This window comes from Schistocerca piceifrons, chromosome 8 (genome assembly GCF_021461385.2).
Source record: "Schistocerca piceifrons isolate TAMUIC-IGC-003096 chromosome 8, iqSchPice1.1, whole genome shotgun sequence".
NCBI lineage: Eukaryota > Metazoa > Arthropoda > Insecta > Orthoptera > Acrididae > Schistocerca > Schistocerca piceifrons.
This window is the reverse complement of record NC_060145.1, coordinates 4,047,446-4,070,497: the sequence shown is the minus strand read 5'-3', so window position 1 is coordinate 4,070,497 and position 23,052 is coordinate 4,047,446. Positions and strand designations below refer to the sequence as shown.

Here is a 23,052-nt window from a genome sequence, read left to right as displayed (position 1 = left end):
ATGATAAATAGTTTGGACAAGAAGAGAATAGAAGCTTTCGAAATGTGGTGCTACAGAAGAATTCCGAAGATTAGATCGGTAGATCACATAACTAATGAAGAGGTGTTGAATAGGATTGGGGAGAAGAGGAGTTTGTGGCACAACTTGACTAGAAGAAGGGATCGTTTGGTAGGACATGTTCTGAGGCATCAAGGAATCACAAATTTAGTATTGGAGGGCAGCGTGGAGGATAAAAATCGTAGAGGGAGACCAAGAGATGAATACACCAAGCAGATTCAAAAGGATGTGGGTTGCAGTAGGGACTGGGAGATGAAGAAGCTTGCACAAGATAGAGTAGCATGGAGAGCTGCGTCAAACCTGTGTATTGAACAAGTTGTTCAGGAAACAAAAGAAAAATTTGGACTGAAGACAACAACAACAAGAACCTTTTAGCAGGAATAATCATCTGTAAACGCCGTTTGGTTGTTAAATGTGATTGCGGCCGCTACTTTTTCAACTGGTGTAGTACTTGGCCTTCGCACATCTCGTACGACTGGGTAGTTTTCACTGAGCACATAGCCTGTACTTTGGCGTGTTTTCTGGTGGATGGGTGAGAGGGCGAGTACTCACTGGTGGTGTGGGTCGGACGAGGCGAGGCGCACCCTGCCGCGGCTGCGAGGCCGCAGGGGGAACGGCACGACGGTGAAGCCGTGCTGGCCCTCGAACGGCCGGAACACCGCGTCGTACACGTCGTCCCTCAGCCCCGACTGCCAACACACGGTCGAGGGCTCAGCAGCGGAACTGCCTGCAGGGTGGGCCGCAGCACGCTACAGCGGTAGCAGCTGCTCGGTTCTAGTTTGTACATCGTAACCTCAATTGAGGGAGGGGTTTATTCTAGAGGAATCTCCCAAGACAAGGATCCGTACGTGTTATAGGATACTTGTGGTAGTGTAGCTCTTTGAGTTTGCTTTTGGTATTGCAGCTACAAATTAAAAGGGGGAGGGGTCAGAGGGAAGGAGTGGCAGTGAGGTCGATGGGCAGGGGGTAAGGGGGAGGCCGGGGTGAAGTGAGGAAGCTCGGGAGAGGGATGAAGGGGGCAGACAGAAGGAAAAAGGTGGGAGACTGGGGTTATGAGAAGCATCGAGGTGGGTGGCCGGTGTTTGGGTGGTGGTGATGGGCTGGGGGTGGAAGGTGAGAGACTGGGGGAGAGGACGGAAGAAGATTTGAGGATGAGTTTGGGGCAGGATTGTTGGAGGCTGAGCAGAAGGGAAAAAAGATCAGGCATTGAGGAGGGGGGAATAGGAATGAGATGCCAGGAGGAAGGTGGGATAAAGTTGGAGGGTGCAGTTCAGTGACAAGCTGGAAGTGGGGAAAGTGGAGGTGGAAAGGTATGAGGAGAGGAGGAAAGTAAGAGGTCGAGGCAACGAAGGTGGGTGGTTGGGGAGAAGGGGGTCGGTGGCTGAGCACAGAGGGGTGGGGCAGGGGGTTGCGGATTGGAAGCACAGTGGTATAAAGAAAGAGTTTGCCGGTGGCAGGACTCACGGCGATCCTGATGAGCGCCGCGTTCATTTCGGTGACGGAGGCGAACAGCAGCTCGACGTCCGGGTAGCCGTCGCCGTCGGCGTCGTAGAAGGCGGCCGCCTCGGTGCCGCCCAGCGTGGAGAAGGGCCCGCCGCGGCGGCGCAGGAAGGACAGGTAGGCCGAGGCGTTGGCTAGCAGCTGCCGGTCCTGCAGGTCGCCCGTCGCGTTCACCAGGAACGTCAGCCCGCCCAGCGTCACGTGGTCCTGCGCACAGGCCGGCTGCTGCAGAGATGGACTCAGTAAACAACCAGCCCTGGGAAGGGCTGCTGCAGAGCTGGCCAGCATCGAAAATTCACAAAGTCGTGATTTCCATGAACTAGTCAATTGGTGTCTACATTTCCCACATGCTCTGTACCGAGTACTTCGCTGTCTCTTTACGTTTGAGTCACTAAGAGGAACAGACATGTTTACTTACCAGTTGAATGCAACACAAAGTGGTCCACACTACAAAACAGCCCCTGTTCATTGTCAAATATTAACCAAAACACAATTCGTGAAACACGTGTGCGTTACTGTTTACACAATACTTTGAGACTTAAAGTATTTCTACAAAACCTCCGGCAAAGTCTGCATTGTAACACTTGTGGCAAAATGGTGCGAATCAGGCTCTGTAGCGAAAGAAAGTGTACCGTCTCAAAAGAGTTCGAACACAGGAAACATGACTCGAGTCTTATTACAAATACTTTTCACGCCAGTTTTATTTTGATGACCGTGTACGAGCACACCAGCCTCTGTTTATGCGTCAACGTCGTTGTTAAATGTCAGATACGGGATGTATCGCTGCGTGGGTCACATATCCAGAGCCTAAAAAAAAAATGACAGAAAATGTGGTATTGTAGAATGACAGAAAATGCTTAGTAGATAGATAACATAAGAAACCAGGGAGCCCGGGTTCCCGGGTTCGATTCCCGGGGGGGTCAGGGATTTTCTCTGCCTCGTGATGACTGGGTGTTGTGTGATGTCCTTAGGTTAGTTAGGTTTAAGTAGTTCTAAGTTCTAGGGGACTGATGACCATAGCTGTTAAGTCCCATAGTGCTCAGAGCCATTTGAACCAAACCAGGGGGTCTTGAAACGAGTTCGGGAGAGACATTTTGTGACAAATACACTTTTCAGAAAATATAGCATTCACAAGTGTCTTGCACGTGACACTATACAAAATAAAATCGAAAGTAAACTTGGAGTGAGCAGAAGATAACAACAGTTGATACACGAAGATCAACAGAAAATATTAGCAATTGAAAGAAGGAACTGAAGCTGGAGATAAGTGGAAATAATGAACCTTAATTGAAGCCTGTAGATAGACGCACTTTGCTGACTGTGGACCTGCCAACAGCCAGAACATTATTGATTATTCTGACAGGATGTACCTTGTACGTGGTCATTAACTGCTGAACCTGTGGACAAGCCGTCTTCTGCAGTGTCTCCCGCAGCTACAGTTCTGACATACGCACTGCAACAGATGGGTTGCCGACATTCACCGTAGCAGACAATACTCTACACTGCTTTGACCAGTTGCTGCGAATGATGAAGAGCGAAGAAGTGCAGTGTAACAATGTTCCATCCAATCAATGGTGAGAACCGTCGGTGCCAACACTGATGCGCCAATGCTTCACAATCAGGTGATGGGCAAATATTCCAAAAACCCATAAAGTCTCCAGTATGTCCAGAAATCTAGTTGCCTAAAATCCAAAATAATTTGAATTGTACTCATCTACCCCATCATTTTATGTCTGTAATGTTTATTAACCCAATACGTTGCTTCAAACAATACACCTTTCTTTCAGTAAATCAAATGCTCCGAGTACAGGCTCAGCACTTAACTTACTCAACGTACCTTCCTCCAGCGTGGTGAATTTAGTCGTTGCCTCTGCTGCCTTCTGAGAGCCCCAGTCAGTCAGGTGTTCATACTGTACATCACTTCCGTAGAGGTACTCATTTTGCTTTACGCTAGTGTGTTGTTTGCAAACTTCCTGGTATCCATTACCGACACTCAGGGAGGGTTAAAAATTTTTAACGGCACGAAGAAATCGTCGGAATAGAATGAAAAACACATTAAAGATACTGCATTCAGACATCGCTCTCACGTACTTACAGATTTAATAAAAACGGAACAAAAAGAGTGTACCCATCATGACTTCGAATAAACGACATGTTTTACCTGTTCGTGAACTACTTCCCGCCAACTACATCCTATACAAAAGTCAGTGATGTTTACTGGTTACTGCAACTTACAGGCTAGGGAGCCATTTTCCTGTTCTGCCTCAAAGAAAACATGAGCACACGGATCATCATGTGTTGTGGCATTATCGTGTTGGAATATAGCAGCAATTATGTATACTGAACTCAGTTTCAGCTGCCGTTCTTTTGGCTTAACCTTTGCTCTTGGAGTATGCGAAATTACCAGCAATCCTCTCCATCGATGATCATTCAAGTTTCTGTAGCATCTTACCCTATACTCATTGGATAAAAGGTACTGAAACGCGCCTACATTATGTAATGGACATTCTGTAACTAATTCAGTGGAAGGCGTACGAATCAGCAGATAGTCGCACTGTCTGAGGAATGCCGCTCATCTGTGGTCACAGTGAGGACCACACAGGTATGACATGGCTATCATTTTACGCACTTGTCGAACAGTGGTCTTGTGGAAATCTTACATGCGACGAGTTTTGTTCCCAGCAGTAACTAAAAAATGGCTCTGAGCAGTATGGGACTCAACTGCTGGGGTCATCAGTCCCCCAGAACTTAGAACTACTTAAACCTAACCAACCTAAGGACATCACACACACCCATGCCCGAGGCAGGACTCGAACCCGCGACCGTAGCAGTCCCGCGGGTCCGGACTGCAGCGCCTGAACCGCACATTTGCTAGCAATGTATGGAATAAAACAGTTAACGCGAAAATGTCTTCCTGAACTTAGCACCAGTGTACAATGGGGTCGAATCTATAGAACCTGAAATGTAATACCTTACGCTGTTCTCACACGGACGTGACTGTCATTGTCAAATAGACCGAACATGGTTTTCTTCTTGGTTGGTTTCCGGTAAGAAACAAATTGGCTCATATCACGGAACGTGCTCCTCATCCTGATTTCATTCGCGACCGAAACGATCTCCGAGGCAGTTTTCGGCTGTATCTGGAACAATAATACATAGTTCGTTGGCGAAAATGGAAGTGCATAACATTTCCGCGTTGATGACATTAAAATGCACATTTCCTCACTTGACCGCATGGTATCCATGTTCTTTTGCTTGTATTATCCATGCAGCCATACGTATTATAAAAACAGATGTATGCATGTGTGTGTGTTCCACATCTCCTAAACCATTGGACCGAATTCAACCAAGATTGGTACAGATATCCCTTACTCCCTTATTATCAGGCAACAATCGATGTGAAGACAAGAACCACATACTTAAAATAGTTCAGGAGATAAAAATAGTTGAGGAGATACAAAGTCATAAACATTGAGACGCTTCAAAAACCAGCGCGTCATGCATGACGTTTAAATTTATTACTTTGTTGCTACTAACTCTCTTCGTAACATACACTGAAGCGCAAAAGAAACTGGTATGGGCATGCGTATTCAAATACAGATACATGTAAAAGGCGGAATACGGCGCTGCAGTCGGCAACTCCTATGTAAGACAACAAGTGTCAGGCGCGGTTGTTAGACAGGTCACTGCTGCTGCGACGGCGGGTTATCAGGATTTAAGTGACTTTGAACGTGGTGCTACAGTCGGTGCACGAGCGATGTGGCACAGAATCTCCGAGGCAGCGATAAAGTGGGGGATTTTCCCGTACGACCATTTCAGGAGTGTACCGTGAATATTAGGAATCGGTAAAACATCAAATCGCCGACATCGTTGCGGCCTGAAAAAGATCCTGCAAGAATGTGACAACTACGATTGAAGAGAATTTTTCAACGTGACGGAAGTGCAATCCTTTGGCAAATAGGTGCATATTTCAATGCTGGGCAATCAACAAGTGTCAGCGTGCGAACCATTCAACGAAACATCGGTATGAGCTTTCGGAACCGAAGGACCACTCGTGTACCCTTGATGACTGCTCGACACAAAGCTTTACTCCTCACCTGGGCGCATCAACACCGACGCTGGAGTGTTGATGAACGAAAACATGTTGCCTGGTCAGACGAGTCTCGTTTCAAATTGTATCGAGCGGATGGACATGTCGGTGTATGGAGACGACTTCATGAATCCATGTACCCTACATGTCAGCAGGGGACTGTGCAAGTTGGTGGAGGCTCTGTAATGGTGTGGGACGTGTGCAGTTAGGGTGATAAGGGACCCGTGACAAATCTAGATACGACTCTGACAGGTGACACGTACATAAGCATCCTGTCTGATCACCTGCATCCATTCATATCCATTGTGCATTCCGACGGCCTTGGGAAATTCCAGCAGGACAATGTGACACCAGACACGTCCAGAGTTGCTACAGAGTGGCTCCAGGAACACTCTTGTGAATTCAGACACTCCCGCAGGCCACCAATCTCCCCAGACAAGAACATTACTGAGCATGCCTGGGATTCCTTACAACGTGTTGTACAGAAGAGATCTCCAACCTCTCGTACTCGTACGGATTTATGGATAACCCTGCAGGATTCATGGTGTCAGTTCCCTCCAGTACTCATGTTGTTGTTGTTGTTGTTGTTGTGGTCTTCAGTCCTGAGACTGGTTTGATGCAGCTCTCCATGCTACTCTATCCTGTGCAAGCTTTTTCATCTCCCAGTACCTACTGCAACCTACATCCTTCTGAATCTGCTTAGTGTATTCATCTCTTGGTCTCCCTCTACGATTTTTACCCTCCACGCTGCCCTCCAATACTAAATTGGTGATCCCTTCATGCCTCAGAACATGTCCTACCAACCGATCCCTTCTTCTGGTCAAGTTGTGCCACAAACTTCTCTTCTCCCCAATCCTATTCAATACTTCCTCATTAGTTATGTGATCTACCCATCTAATCTTCAGCATTCTTCTGTAGCACCACATTTCGAAAGCTTCTATTCTCTTCTTGTCCAAACTATTTATCGTCCATGTTTCACTTCCATACATGGCTACACTCCATACGAATACTTTCAGAAATGACTTCCTGACACTTAAATCTATACTCGATGTTAACAAATTTCTCTTCTTCAGAAACGCTTTCCTTGCCATTGCCAGCCTACATTTTATATCCTCTCTACTTCGACCATCATCAGTTATTTTGCTCCCCAAATAGCAAAACTCCTTTACTACTTTAAGTGCCTCATTTCCTAATCTAATTCCCTCAGCATCACCCGACTTAATTAGACTACATTCCATTATCCTTGTTTTGCTTTTGTTGATGTTCATCTTATATCCTCCTTTCAAGACACTGTCCATTCCATTCAACTGCTCTTCCAAGTCCTTTGCTGTCTCTGACAGAATTACAATGTCATCGGCGAACCTCAAAGTTTTTATTTCTTCTCCATGAATTTTAATACCTACTCCGAATTTTTCTTTTGTTTCCTTTACTGCTTGCTCAATATACAGATTGAATAACATCGGGGAGAGGCTACAACCCTGTCTTACTCCCTTCCCAACCACTGCTTCCCTTTCATGTCCCTCGACTCTTATAACTGCCATCTGGTTTCTGTACAAATTGTAAATAGCCTTTCGCTCCCTGTATTTTACCCCTGCCACCTTTAGAATTTGAAAGAGAGTATTCCAGTCAACATTGTCAAAAGCTTTCTCTAAGTCTACAAATGCTAGAAACGTAGGTTTGCCTTTCCTTAATCTTTCTTCTAAGATAAGTCGTAAGGTCAGTATTGCCTCACGTGTTCCAGTGTTTCTACGGAATCCAAACTGATCTTCCCCGAGGTTGGCTTCTACTAGTTTTTCCATTCGTCTGTAAAGAATTCGTGTTAGTATTTTGCAGCTGTGACTTATTAAGCTGATAGTTCGGTAATTTTCACATCTGTCAACACCTGCTTTCTTTGGGATTGGAATTATTATATTCTTCTTGAAGTCTGAGGGTATTTCGCCTGTTTCATACATCTTGCTCACCAGATGGTGGAGTTTTGTCAGGACTGGCTCTCCCACGGCCGTCAGTAGTTCCAATGGAATATTGTCTACTCCGGGAGCCTTGTTTCGACTCAGGTCTTTCAGTGCTCTGTCATACTCTTCACGCAGTATCATATCTCCCATTTCATCTTCATCTACATCCTCTTCCATTTCCATAATATTGTCCTCAAGTACATCGCCCTTGTATAAACCCTCTATATACTCTTTCCACCTTTCTGCTTTCCCTTCTTTGCTTAGAACTGGGTTTCCATCTGAGCTCTTGATATTCATACAAGTCGTTCTCTTATCTCCAAAGGCCTCTTTAATTTTCCTGTAGGCGGTATCTATCTTACCCCTAGTGAGATAGGCCTCTACATCCTTACATTTGTCCTCTAGCCATCCCTGCTTAGCCATTTTGCACTTCCTGTCGATCTCATTTTTGAGACGTTTGTATTCCTTTTTGCCTGTTTCACTTACTGCATTTTTATATTTTCTCCTTTCATCAATTAAATTCAATATTTCTTCTGTTACCCAAGGATTTCTACTAGCCCTAGTCTTTTTACCTACTTGATCCTCTGCTGCCTTCACTACTTCATCCCTCAAAGCTACCCATTCTTCTTCTACTGTATTTCTTTCCCCCATTCCTGTCAATTGCTCCCTTATGCTCTCCCTGAATCTCTGTACAACCTCTGGTTCTTTTAGTTTATCCAGGTCCCATCTCCTTAAATTCCCACCTTTTTGCAGTTTCTTCAGTTTTAATCTACAGGTCATAACCAATAGATTGTGGTCAGAGTCCACATCTGCCCCTGGAAATGTCTTACAATTTAAAACCTGGTTCCTAAATCTCTGTCTTACCATTATATAATCTATCTGATACCTTTTAGTATCTCCAGGGTTCTTCCATGTATACAACCTTCTTTCATGATTCTTAAACCAAGTGTTAGTTATGATTATGTTGTGCTCTGTGCAAAATTCGACCAGGCGGCTTCCTCTTTCATTTCTGTCCCCCAATCCATATTCATCTACTACGTTTCCTTCTCTCCCTTTTCCTACACTCGAATTCCAGTCACCCAAGATTATTAAATTTTCGTCTCCCTTCACAATCTGAATAATTTCTTTTATTTCATCATACATTTCTTCAATTTCTTCGTCATCTGCAGAGCTAGTTGGCATATAAACTTGTACTACTGTAGTAGGCGTGGGCTTCGTATCTATCTTGGCCACAATAATGCGTTCACTATGGTGTTTGTAGTAGCTTACCCGCATTCCTATTTTCCTATTCATTATTAAACCTACTCCTGCATTACCCCTATTTGATTTTGTGTTTATAACCCTGTAGTCACCTGACCAGAAGTCTTGTTCCTCCTGCCACCGAACTTCACTAATTCCCACTATATCTAACTTCAACCTATCCATTTCCCTTTTCAAATTTTCTAACCTACCTGCCCGATTAAGGGATCTGACATTCCACGCTCCGATCCGTAGAACGCCAGTTTTCTTTCTCCTGATAACGACATCCTCTTGAGTAGTCCCCACCCGGAGATCCGAATGGGGGACTATTTTACCTCCGGAATATTTTACCCAAGAGGACGCCATCATCATGTAATCATACAGTAAAGCTGCATGCCCTCGGGAAAAATTACGGCTGTAGTTTCCCCTTGCTTTCAGCCGTTCGCAGTACCAGCACAGCAAGGCCGTTTTGGTTATTGTTACAAGGCCAGATCAGTCAATCATCCAGACTGTTGCCCTTGCAACTACTGAAAAGGCTGCTGCCCCTCTTCAGGAACCACACGTTTGTCTGGCCTCTCAACAGATACCCCTCCGTTGTGGTTGCACCTACGATACGGCTATCTGTATCGCTGAGGCACGCAAGCCTCCCCACCAACGGCAAGGTCCATGGTTCATGGGGGGGCCAGTACTCATTCAGACATTAATAGAGTCCATGCCACGTCGTGTTGCGGCACTTATGCGTGCTCGCGGGGGCCCTACGAGATATTAGGCAGGGGTAACAGTTTCTTTGGCCCTTCAGTGTATTTCGCAACTGTATTCACATAAGCCGCTGAATGCACTTACCAAATGTATAATTGTACGACACATAGTTCATGCCATATTATCGTGATAAACCCTGAGATGTGTGAAAAAAATCAAGTTTTAATAAATTTATTATTTGCTACTAAGACACTCCTACAGTCGAATCAACTTAAGGAAATCCGCGACACCTGGCAGCGGTGTTGGCAGTTTCCAGCTGGAAAGCGCAAACAGCTGTAGGTGAAAACAATAACAGTCTGTACAGCTATGAAGAGGCGTTGCCACGGAGACGTCTACAAAATCACGTTGTAGACACGCAAAGCAGCTGCTTCAAGGGTGTTTTCACAAGCTCGTGGAAGTGAAATTTTTTCGATGCCTTTGATCGTCAAATTTCGCACTGTGACGTCACAAAACTCGACCAGCTGAACGTCCCAGGCGTGGCGCGAGGACTGCCTCGGCGGCCGGGGCTCCCGCCCCGCTGCTGTTACCTGCAGGTTGAGGCCGACGGGCAGGTCGCGCAGCACGGGCACCCCGTGCGCCTCGAGGTGCCCCCGCGGCCCCACGCCGCTCACCATCAGCAGCTGCGGCGTGTTGACGGCGCCCGCAGACAGCACCACCTCGCGGCGGGCGCGCACACTGCGCCGCCGGCCGTGGCGCTCGAACTCCACCCCGGTTGCTCTCAGGGTCGTCGCGTCGATGACGACCTTCCGAGGAGAAGAAGAAACACAAATACTGTGCGTCCTCCCAGTAGCAGCTGACTGCGAATATCAGCACGCTGGCGACAGCATGCGCAACCAACACGTTCCAAAACGCCGCGCATAATTACGGATTTTCCGATGCTCGTACCTCGGCTTCTGTTGGTGATAAAACGGAAGGATCAAGTATTCTGGATAGCCGTTGAGCTAGGGACCACATTGTACACCCAACAGAAGGATCGTCTACAGTACAGGGTCAAAGTATGAATATACACACTTGCTCCTACTTAGGCAAATGCAGCAAATCGGTTCGTTCTCTTTGCATTTGATGTGGTCTACGGTAGACTTGATGGGAGGAGGCACCGTTACTTCATGGGTGGTTCTTCGGAAAACGTACAAAAAGTTTTTTTGCTATACTTTTGCTGTCACCAATGGACCAAAGCCCAGCCGAGCATTTCAAGACGGGTATGCGCAGCAGATGGCTGAAATTTATACTATATATTCATAAGATATATTACTACTTAATTATATCTGCAAATAAGACAAAGATGATGGTTTTGAAAAGAAATAATCCAGTCAGGTCGAAAATAATAATAATAAATGAGAAAATTTTTAGGACAAGTATCTACTTTAGTTATCTAGGATGTGATGTTGGTTCTAATTATGACAAAGACATTCAGAAGAAGGTTAATAAATATCAAGCTATCTGCGGAACAATTGGAAGAATTCCAGCAAGAAAAACGAGAAAAGAAACACAAATGAAACCCCATAGAGTTACGGCTATGCCTACTCTTGTATATGGTTACGAATGATGGACAGTATACAGCCAGCAGAGATCAAGTTCCTGAGTCATATAAGAGACTGTAATAAAATGGATAAAATTACGAATGAAACAAAGAGATCAGATTTAAAAGTATTTTCAGTCAATGACAACATAGAGGAGAATAGAATGAAACGAAAGGATCACGTTGACAGAATGACAGAAAACATAATGCCGAAAAAGATAATTACTTATCGGCCGAATCGAAACACAGAACTACCTTGACCTCGTAAGAGATGGGTAGAGACCGGAAAATTGGATTACAATACCTAATCCTTGGAAGAGGATTGTTATTATTATTTCTTTTCTTTCTCAGACCTTATGTCTGGTTAAAAATGGAAAGTGACGCGGACCTTGATCAAGCGTGACTTACTTTTAACTGTACGGTATATGTTACATTGAATTTAGGAACTTACGGGTAATTGAACAAGTATCAATAATTACAGATTTCTGTAGTTGTATATATAACTTTGGATGTAGCTGTACTGCTTTGATGTACTGGTGGATATTGTGTGGTATGACTCCTGTAGTTGATAGTATAATCGGTATAATGTCAACTTTATCCTGATGCCACATGTCCTTGACTTCCTCAGCCAGTTGGATGTATTTTTCAATTTTTTTCCTGTTTTCTTCTGTATATTTGTTGTATTGGGTATGGATATTTCGATTAGTTGTGTTAATTTCTTCTTTTTATTGGTGAGTATGATGTCAGGTTTGTTATGTGGTGTTGTTTTATCTGTTAAAATGGTTCCGTTCCAGTATAATTTGTATTCATCATTCTCCAGTACATTTTGTGGTGCGTACTTGTATGTGCGAATGTGTTGTTTTATTAGTTTATGTTGTATGGCAAGTTGTTGATGTATTATTTTTGCTACATTGTCATGTCTTCTAGGGTATTCTGTACTTGCTAGTATTGTACATCCGCTTGTGATGTGATCTACTGTTTCTATTTGTTGTTTGCAAAGTCTGCATTTATCTGTTGTGGTATTGGGATCTTTAATAATATGCTTGCTGTAATATCTGGTGTTTATTGTTTGATCCTGTATTGCAATCATGAATCCTTCCGTCTCACTGTATATATTGCCTTTTCTTAGCCATGTGTTGGATGCGTCTTGATCGATGTGTGGCTGTGTTAGATGATACGGGTGCTTGCCATGTAGTGTTTTCTTTTTCCTATTCACTTTCTTCGTATCTGTTGATGTTATGTGATCTAAAGGGTTGTAGAAGTGGTTATGAAATTGCAATGGTGTAGCCGATGTATTTATATAAGTGATTGCTTTGTGTATTTTGCTAGTTTCTGCTCGTTCTAGAAAGGATTTTCTTAAATTGTCTACCTGTCCATAATGTAGGTTTTTTTTATGTCGATAAATCCCCTTCCTCCTTCCTTTCTGCTTAATGTGAATCTTTCTGTTGCTGAATGTATGTGATGTATTCTATATTTGTGGCATTGTGATCGTGTAAGTGTATTGAGTGCTTCTAGGTCTGTGTTACTCCATTTCACTACTCCAAATGAGTAGGTCAATATTGGTATAGCGTAAGTATTTATAGCTTTTGTCTTGTTTCTTGCGACCGACCGAGGTGGCGCAGTGGTTAGACACTGGACTCGCATTCGGGAGGACGACGGTTCAATCCCGCGTCCGGCCATCCTGATTCAGGTTTTCCGTGACTTCCCTAAATCGCTCCAGGCAAATGCCGGGCTCGTTCCTTTGAAAGGGCACGGCCGATTTCCTTCCCGATCCTTTCCTAATCCGATGAGACCTATGACCTCGCTATCTGGTCTCCTTCCGCAAACAACCCGACCCAACCCCTCTTGTTTCTTGCTGTCAATTCTGTTTTCAGTATTTTTGTTAGTCTTTGTCTATATTTTTCTTTTAGTCTTTTTTAATATTTGTATTATCTATTCCTACTTTTTGTCTGTATCCTAGATATTTATAGGCATCTGTTTCTTCCATCGCTTCTATGCAGTCGCTGTGGTTATCCAGTATGTAATCTTCTTGTTTAGTGTGTTTTCCCTTGACTATGCTACTTTTCTTACATTTGTCTGTTCCAAAAGCCATACTTATATCATTGCTGAATACTTCTGTTATCTTTAGTAATTGGTTGAGTTGTTGATTTGTTGTTGCCAGTAGTTTTAGATCATCCATATATAGCAAATGTGTGATTTTGTGTTGGTATGTTCCAGTAATATTGTATCCATAATTTGTGTTATTTAGCATGTTGGAGAGTGGGTTCAGAACAAGGCAGAACCAGAAAGGACTTAATGTCTCCTTGGTATATTCCACGCTTAATCTGTATTGGCTGTGATGTGATATTTTGTTTGGATATTAAGTGTGGTTTTCCAATTTTGCATACTACGTTTAGAAACTGTATCAATTTAGGATCTACTTTGTATATTTCCAATATTTGTAGTAACCATGAGTGGGGTACACTATCAAAAGCTTTTTGGTAATCAATGTATGCGTACTGTAGTGACCTTTGTTTGGTTTTAGCTTGATGTGTCACCTCTGCATCTATTATCAGTTGCTCTTTACATCCTCGTGCTTCTTTGCAACATCCTTTTTGTTCTTCATTTATAATTTTGTTCTGTGTTGTATGTGTCATTAATTTCTGTGTAATGACTAAAGTTAATATTTTGTATATTGTTGGTAGGCATGTTATGGGGCGATATTTAGCTGGGTTTGCTTGATCTTTAGGTTTCAGATAAGTTATTCCTTGTGTAAGTGTTCAGGGAATGTGTATGGGTCTGCAATGCAACTGTTAAATAATTTAGTTAGGTGTGAATGTGTTGAGGTGAACTTCTTTAGCCAGAAATTTGCTATTTTATCTTTTCCAGGGGCTTTCCAATTGTGAGCAGAATTAATTGCTTGGGTGACTTCATGTTGCAAAATTATAACTTCAGGCATTTGTGGTATCATCTTGTATGTGTCTGTTTCTGCTTGTATCCACCACTGTGCATGCTTGTTATGTTGTACCAGGTTTGACCATATGTTGCTCCAGAAGTGTTCCATGTCTGTTATGTTTGGTGGATTGTCTATTTTAATGTGTGTGTTATCTATTGTCTGGTAAAATTTCTTTTGGTTTGTGTTGAATGTTTGGTTTTGTTTCCTTCTATTTTCACTTTTTTTGTATCTTCTAAGTCGTTTGGCCAATGCTTGTAATTTCTGCTTCTTTTCATCTAATTGCTCTATCATTTCTTGTTGTGAGATTTTACCTAACCTTTTTCGTTTTTTGTCTGATATTTCATTTCTTATAAATTGTGTTAGCTGTCCGATGTCTCTTCTCAGTTTTTCTATTCTGATCTGTAGCCTGCGTTGCCATGCTGGTTTTGTGGGTTTCTTCTGTGTCTTGGTTGGTTCTGATCTCTGCTTAGCGTGTATATTTAGTGTAGTGAGTGCTCCTATATAAATCAGTAGTTGTAACTCTTCCATAGTTGTATTTTCATTTATTTTGTTGTGTGTGATTGTGTTGATAGTTATTGTTTTTTCGACTTGTGGGTTATTTGGTGGTCTATGCAAGAATGGTCTAATGTCTGTGTTTGTGTCTTTGTATTCTATATATGTCAACTGAAATTTTTCTTCTATATCTAACTCGTGTGTCACTTTGCGTTCTATTTGTGCTTGTTTTCCTCTGATTGTTTAATTGATGTGTGTTGTTCTTTTTCTGTTTGCTCTGGGATGTTTGAGTGCATTACTGTATTTGATTGCACATTATTTTGTTCTAGTATTTGTTGTACTTGTTGTTTGATGTTTTCTAATTCTGACTGGGGTATCCCGTTATTTTTTATTATTACACGGATCTGATCAGCTAGTCGTTGTTCTGTTAAAAATTTTAATTCTGGGTATCTGGTAATAAATGTTGTGTGTACTTGTGATCTTTATCCAGTTGTGTTGGTACCTAAATTTGTTGCTTGGTAATAACAGAACATGAGGTGTCGGTTGACTTCATCTGACCGTCTCTTTTCCTTGTAGAGTGGTTGCAGGAAGCATGTCCTGCAAAACACCTCTATTTGGATTTAAATCATTTTCCGTGTGGCTAGCAGTGTCGTTACCATTGTGGACGGGCATAGGGTTCAAGCGTCGTCCCCGACCATGACTGCGCTTGTCCGAGGCTTCATTAGTTCTGTCCTGAACCAAATAATCACACTAGAAGGGGGGTTAGCCCTATTAGTGGTTTGGGTTTGTTCTTTTCGTCGCCTTTTACGACTGGCAGAACATACCGGAGGCCTATTCATTTCCCGGGCCTCCTCGGGTTTTATTATTATTATTCTAAGAATCCGATCTGAAAGGTCCTTTAAAATGTTCTTAATGTCTTTATCGTTTCGAAGATACAGTGTTTCAAAATTATCTTACTTGTATACGTCAAATAGGCACGTAAAGACCAATGTAAGGCGAAAACGTAGTTTATAAAATCGCGTAGCATTGAGAAATATGACGTAAAGTGTCTCCGTTATCATCACAAGGGCTCTGTGGACCTCTACTTGTAGTACCGAAGCACATACAAAATTTTTTGTGTTCGTAAAATCGGGTAGGTGTGAAAAATTAGTTTGTGTTATTTTACTTTTACGCAAGTAAACTATGTTATTTTAAGGACCAATAAAGTTCTTCTCATATGAGTCACCTGTCCTGTTGCAGCAGGGAAAAGGCGACCAGCGAAAAAATTCTCCTATCAGAGCATAAAAAATGTGAATGTGCCGCTTAAAAGACTCTGACTGAAAAGTGGGGCACCAACTGCTTCATTCTACCTCTCTCAGTATATTTGAAAGCCGGCCGGTGTGGCCGTGCGGTTAAAGGCGCTTCAGTCTGGAACCGCGTGACCGCTGCGGTCGCAGGTTCGAATCCTGCCTCGGGCATGGATGTGTGTGATGTCCTTAGGTTAGTTAGGTTTAATTAGTTCTAAGTTCTAGGCGACTGATGACCTCAGAAGTTAAGTCGCATAGTGCTCAGAGCCATTTGAACCATATATTTGAAAATTTTCACAAAAAATTGGCATGCTGAGAGATAAGGAAGACAGCAACATTCGCAGAGAGACGGAAAGAGTAATAAATATTGGAACATAGCACACAATGGTTACATAATAGAAAACGAAGGAGACAATGGCAGTGTCAGAGAAAGAGGGGAACACAGTGGCAGCGGAACGTAGTTGACAGTGACAGAACAGTGCCAGGAAAACAGTGAGGGAGACAGTGCATGCCAGGGGGGGGGGATGCGCAACCAACATCCGAACTCCTATAGGAATTCCGAAATCTGTCAGTAGTGGGTTCATGGGCGGTGGTCGGTGCGGTGCAGCTAGTGGGAAGTTGTGAATATGGGTCTGACGGGAAGTCTTTCCGGATGGCTGGGGCGGTTAAGGTAACCGTTCTAGAGAGACCGAACATCTGGGATCGATTACCGGTCCCGCACAAATTATCAGCTGTGTCCGTTGCATAGCCAAAATGCCCTGTGCGACTGGAGGTCATTATTTGCTTTCTCTTTCCCATCCCGTTTCCTTTCCATTTGTTTCGCCGCATGTTTTCATGACTGCAGATACCTAGAAGACACGATGAATTGCACGAGAGACTGTCTACCTCCTGAGTAAGAGGAGTTCTCGCATGACACGACTTCCAGTTTAGAGAGAGGTGGCAGAGGATTGTAATTAGGCTGAAACAATCTTTGTTTTAATTTAGGCCACAGTAGGTCGGGAGTTTCAGATGTGGTTGTTGTGGAAGTCATGGGAGGCGTGTTACATTGTCTTCTTGCTTACTACATCAAACTTAAAAATTCTCCAGGTGTGTGAGTTGGGGCGTTATATTCAAAGTTTGTCCCCACTGCTGACAATAATACCTGTACCAATGAACGGCCATGGTAGCCAAAATTGCTTTCATAGTTCTTATCAGGCAGTGTAACGCAGAACCCACTGAAGACCATCTTGCTACAGCCCAAACTGAGACAGAAGCTGAGTCACAAGCCACAGTAGTGAGAAGAAAGTCTTAAGTGTGATCTTCTGCCGGTGTTCTCTGTAAACACACGCTGTAATACGTGGACAGTCTAGAAATCGACTCGGCAGACCACATTACATAGGTACTTTGTTCGGAATGCCAGGTCTTGCTCTCTTCACTTAACTGAAAACTCGTACGGAAGGAGACGGCGCTGTGGTTGAAACATCCGCCCAGCTTTAGGTTTTCTGTTAATCGTCAGAGGCAAATGTCGGGGTAGTTAATATGCAAAGTACGCCCCTCTCGAAACGAGTTTGTGCGCTATCTTTAAGGACCTTATTGTCGACGGGGTGCTAAAACCCCAAGTTTTTCATACCTATAACGTGCATTCATATTGCGTATGAGACTGGACGATAGCTTATTGATGATGATGGTTTTGTGTGTGTGGAGTCTCGGACCGTAGTAGGGTCTGTGTGTTACCTTGACAATCACATTAGTTACAGTGATCATCTTACTAGAGACAAAAATAGTCCTTAGTAATCCCGTCTCTCCACCAGTAAGTTGAATTCTTCTCTCCTCAACATTAAATTCATCAAACTAACTTTACCCGTAACTCCTGCTGTCATGACACTTGACGCAGAGGCTCGAGGTACCGGATGATCCGGGGCACTCAGTTAATCCTCGTTAGAGGTCTGCGGGGTACGACGCGACAGCAGATCTAAGATACACTGATGAGCCAAAACATTTATGACCACCTGCTTCTTTGCAACGAAATACGTCACTGATCCTGCGTATCATTTACCCGACAGTCTATTGTTGGTATGGTTGTGAAGGTATGTGGCATTAGATGTCTACGGACAGGTCTGTAAATCATGTAAATATCGGGCCGCCGATTTGCGTATGCGGTGATGATGGCCGATAGCGACCCAGATGGCTTCCATAGGATTTGAATCAGGTCAGCATGGTCCCCGAGACGTGAACGTGAGTTCACTATAATGCTCCTGAAACCACTGTAGCACTGTCCTTGCTCCGAGACACCGACAATTATACTGCTGAAGGATGACTGACATCAAGCATGTCAGCGTGTCTTCAATTACTACCACAGGTTCCGTGCAAGCGAAGGAGAATGTTTCCCATAACATACACTGCTCCCAGCAGCCTTCGTCCGTGGCGCGCTCACGTTTCGAGCCGCCGTTCACCTCAGTGACTGACTGCGTCTGAGACGACGACCAGCGACCTGGTTCACCGGAAGAGCCGGCACGTTTTAGCCGGCCGCTGTGGCCGAGAGGGTCTTAGGCGCTTCAGTCTGGAACCGCGCGACCGCTACGGTCGCAGGTTCGAATCCTGCCTCGGGCATGGACGTGTGCGATGTCCTTAGGTTAGTTAGGTTTAAGTAGTTCTGAGTTCTAGGGCTGATAATGACCTCAGATGTTAAGTCCCGTAGTGCTCAGAACCATTTGAACCATTTCGAGACGTTTTCATTCATCGAGCGTCGAACTCCGATGGTCCCGTGCCCACTACAGTCGTAACTGACGATGTCGTTGGCTGAAGATGTGAACGTGTAGGGGTGTACAACGAACTGTGTGCTGCGAAACAGTTGTGCGTGCACCAGCATTGTGCTCTTTTGGCTGAAGGTAAAGTGGCGACATTGGACTGAGCAGCGTTGGGAATTTGTGCGGGCACTGATAACCGCGCAGCTGAAGGCCCCACAATCCAGTCATCATCATCATCATCTTTCGGCAGAGATGCCACAAATGACCATTATCTTACTTTACAGAACAGGCAAGTCTCCAAACACCACGTTCTGTGAAGAGCCGTGGACGTCCAACCACTTAGCTTCTAGTGGTAGTTTCTCTGTTCTTTTACCTCTTTCCGTAGTTGCTTACGACAGTAGCACGCGAACATCCGACCAGCTTCGCCGTTTTCGAGATACTCATTCACAGCCCCTGCCTAATAATAATTTTCCCTTTGTCAAAGTAGTTTGTCTGAATGGATTTCCCCATTTGCAACGTATGTCTTCGCTAGAGCGATCCTGCCTCCATGTCTGCTCCGCTTACGTACTTAAGTTACCACGTTACGCGGTCGGAACGCCACCAAACGGAATCCAGTTGGCGGCGAGCAGTTGTTGTAATTTTTTAGCTTGTCGGTGTCCATCGACACAGCGGCTATATAATTGAAAGTTTATACCAAATGTGGATTCGAACCCGGATTTCCTGCTTTTTGCGAGCATTTGTGTTTAACTTAGTCCGTTTCAGCACGTTTCCGGATTTGCCTCAAACGTTTATAAGCACAGATGTTTTCCCTAGTTCCATAGATTCTCTCACGGAGTAGCAGCACTGGCGAAACGGATTTGGTGGATCGCGGTTCACCCTACTGCAAGAGGTAAATATTAATTAAATTCATTGAAACGAAGTGGTTGGATTCATGGGAGGTGAAGTCAGTGAAAAACAAATGACATGAAACGATATCGGCAAAAACCGGTCAGAAATGATGGATCCGCAATTTAATGGAGGACATATCATTGTATTAGCGAATCGAACTGATGTGTACCAGTTGCGTCATGATAATCCATTATCCCGATTCTTTACCCCTCCCGCCCCCCACCCTGTGGTCCTATTAAGTAAACATACCCCGCAGGAGAGCCTCGGACTCTAGTGTCCACCTGTCGGATGTCCATGCTAGAGGAATTTGGTATTGGCTAATTGAAAACATCCATGTCTTTCAGAGAGCTATCGCGGTAGCGACTGTTGATTTTTTTTTTTTGTATTGTTTGATTGTAGTTAATTTCAGCAGTCTCACTGCAATAAAGAGACTGCAAACATTCTTGCTTTGACGCGCTCGAGTTAGGCTTCTGACAGATGCGGTCTAAGATTCGAATATACAATTCCTTTTTTCGGGGGAGGTGGAGGGTGGGAAATGGATGCGATTTAATTAATAATGCTGTTAATGAAGCCTCCCTGCGTCGTTAGTACGAATGCTATTTATGTAAACATAACGCATATTTTAAAGGTTTATTTGTTTTGTGGGAGGTGACATCTGTTACTTCCGTATTTTTCCGTGCCCCCCCCCCCTCCCCCCCACCCCCGCCCCAAAAAACAAAAGCTTTTGCATTTTAATGTTATCTTGCTAATAAACCGAAAGGGTATTGTGCGAAAAACAACGTAGAGAGAGTGCGTCTTTAAGACGACATAGTGTGATAACAACGCAATCTCTGTCGTTATCCGTCTATGAGGAAAACTGAAAGACAAGTACAAACGTTCGAAAAGCATTGCTTCATCTGGTTTATAAGTGGAAGGTAACAAGTATTTTCAAATACGGGAAAAAAGGCACATGAGAAAGCAACGCTTACACCCTAAAGAAGTAACGTTATTATTTAGTGACTGTGTAGAAGAGTGCTTCACTGTTGCTCATTTTTTTCTTTCTTCCACATCGGTGATCAGGTGATCTGTTGCAGGAAGGAAGGAGAAAAAAGAAAAGGAAAGAAACGGATGAGGCGAAGAGGAAGGAACAAATATGACATTTGGTGCACCTGCGGCGGGGCGGAGTCGGTCGTCCGCGTTTTTGTTGACGCTATCTCGTTCAGTCCACCTACCTCGATAAGATACTTGTTCAATGTCCCTTCACTCTGTGCTAGCAGATGCGTGCTAGGCAGTGTAAAGCAGCGTGGATGAAACCACTACCTAATACCTGCCACACAGAGGCCGAGTAACTCGAGTTGAAAATCAGTTCCTGAAAGTTCATGATTAAAAAATTGGGCGTTCTGGATCTCCAGTCTGCATGCACAAAAGCGTTGAAAATTACATTAACTCTGCTTTTTATTCATATTGAAACACATGAAATGGCTATCAAGTCCGTATTTAATATGATAAAACGTTATCATCCAAAGTTCACTGCTTTTATAACAAATATTCATTCGAAAAGCAGCCAGAATTTTAGTTAGTCCGACCCGACTAATTTTCACCTTCTACCAGTCACAGACCCACAACTATTCGCGAGTTAAAATTTCGCTCGTTTCAGTGGTCTTCTTCGTAAGAGGTGCTCTCCAAACTATTCCCTACAGAGCACGAAACACGACTTGCGGAGATGTTACTACGATCAGAAAGTTCACACGCTCATCTCTCTCAAACTATTTAACTTAGAAACACCACACTTTCTTTAAAATGTTCGTAACTCCAGTCGCTTCAGTCACGATATGTTCGAACCGAAGTTAGCTCACTATTTCCTGACCTTACAGATTATTTTTTAAGGAGCGATCTAGCATCGTGTTGTTCGTAGACCGGCTAGCAAGCGACTCCTCTCGACGTACTCTCCTCTTTTCGGGCGGGAACAGCTGAATTCTGATTGGCTGTTGTTCCAAACGACTAATCAGAACGTTCCTACCAGATCATTCTCGCGCCAAATCTTGCCTTATCCAGTGACTAATTTGACTGTAATTAATGTCAGCAGAACTTCAAATTCCTGTATTATGTTTAATCAAAATGAACCAAGTGCGAAATATTCTTCAAATTGATAAATATACTTATTCCGGTTCTAACTTCCATTCTGGCTGCTTTTATACAAAAGCAAGCACACACCGACATACGTCACCTGAGTAGTGGTTGCAACATAAATTTCCCACGGTTCGTTAGTACAAGGTTTTACGTAAAATGAAATATTAAATTTTAATGTATGTCCCACATAATCATTATCACGCACTCACGTGGCAAAATATAATCAAATAATAATTTTGACCGATTTTTTGTATTATGTGATGCACTGTGACTAAAGTTTTAGAAAGAAAATTGTAATTAATTGGTTTTTATGCACTAAAAAAAATGAAATGATCGTATGGCATTGTTGGCCGGGAGGCCCCATGAAGGGAAGTTCGGCCGCCGTATTGCAAGTCTTTTTTAGTTGACGCCACTTCAGCGACTTGCGAGTCAATGATGATGAAATAGACAACACCCAGTCATCACGAGGCAGAGAAAATCCCTGACCCCACCGGGAATCGAACCCGGGACCCCATGCGCGGGAAGCGAGAACGCTACCGCAAGACCACGAGCTGTGGACTTTACGCACTGATATCTTTGGAATGGCTTCAAATGATAATGAAAGTCAATCTGAAGTTGTTCCTAACTTGGTTAAAAAAAAAAAAAAAAAAAAAAAACTAGCGTAGGTTTTAGGACTTTTAGGTAATTGTCTTTATCTCCAGAAATATAATAAATAAAAATCTGAAATTTCGACAGCATCATTCCATCAATAACAAAAGGGTGTGTACCAGATTTGAACAAAATCGTATAATACCTAATATGGGTTATCTAGATTCGTAGAGGGTATCAATCTTCGTATCGACTGAATGTTACGCTATGCAGTTCTCCCGACAGGCAGCGTCAGCTGTGCTGTGAACAAAGCGACAAAAAAAAAAAAAAAAAAAAAAAGCCATCCTGCAGCCACTGTACTAGACGGCTGTGTGCCTTACTGCAACGAATGTTATCTCGTAATAAGCTGCATCGTTACACACTGTATTAATGATATACTAGCCAAATATCAATTTTTACAGAAATTGCACTCAATGTTCCTTAAAAGCGTGCTTTTTTCGGTGGGCCCTCAGTTTTTTATCTTTTTTGTTTACAACGACTTCGTAAGGTAAATGACAAAACCAACTGTGTATGTTACCTGGTGTGTTCTACAGAGAGACCAGTCTGTAAGTTGCAGGTATTGTATCGTATTGTATGTTAACCGGGGGTCTAGAAACGACGGAGAGGCTCCGTCCCCGCCGCAGCCGCAGTGGTCCACAACCCCACGACGACTACCGCAGTCCACTTCACCCCTCCGCCGCCCCACACCGAACCCAGGCTTATTGTGCGGTTCGGCCCCCGGTGGACCCCCCAGGGAACGTCTCACACCAGACGAGTGTAACCCCTATGTATGTGCGGTAGAGTAATGGTGGTGTAAGCGTAGGTGGAGAACTTGTTTGCGCAGCAATCGCCGACATAGTGTAACTGAAGCGGAAT

The 23,052-nt window shown here is 43.7% G+C and overlaps 1 protein-coding gene across 1 annotated transcript in view; it reads right to left on the bottom strand.

The window, feature by feature from the left end:
* LOC124711477 (4-pyridoxate dehydrogenase-like) overlaps positions 1-23,052 on the bottom strand; it is a 53,364-nt gene that overhangs the window by 6,452 nt on the left and 23,860 nt on the right. Inside the window, exons 5-7 of the mRNA XM_047241584.1 lie at positions 10,122-10,337; positions 1,522-1,764; positions 610-746 (exon numbers count right to left, since the gene is read on the bottom strand). Coding sequence (XP_047097540.1) covers positions 610-746; positions 1,522-1,764; positions 10,122-10,337 — 596 coding nt within the window. The remainder of the gene's footprint in view (positions 1-609; positions 747-1,521; positions 1,765-10,121; positions 10,338-23,052) is intronic.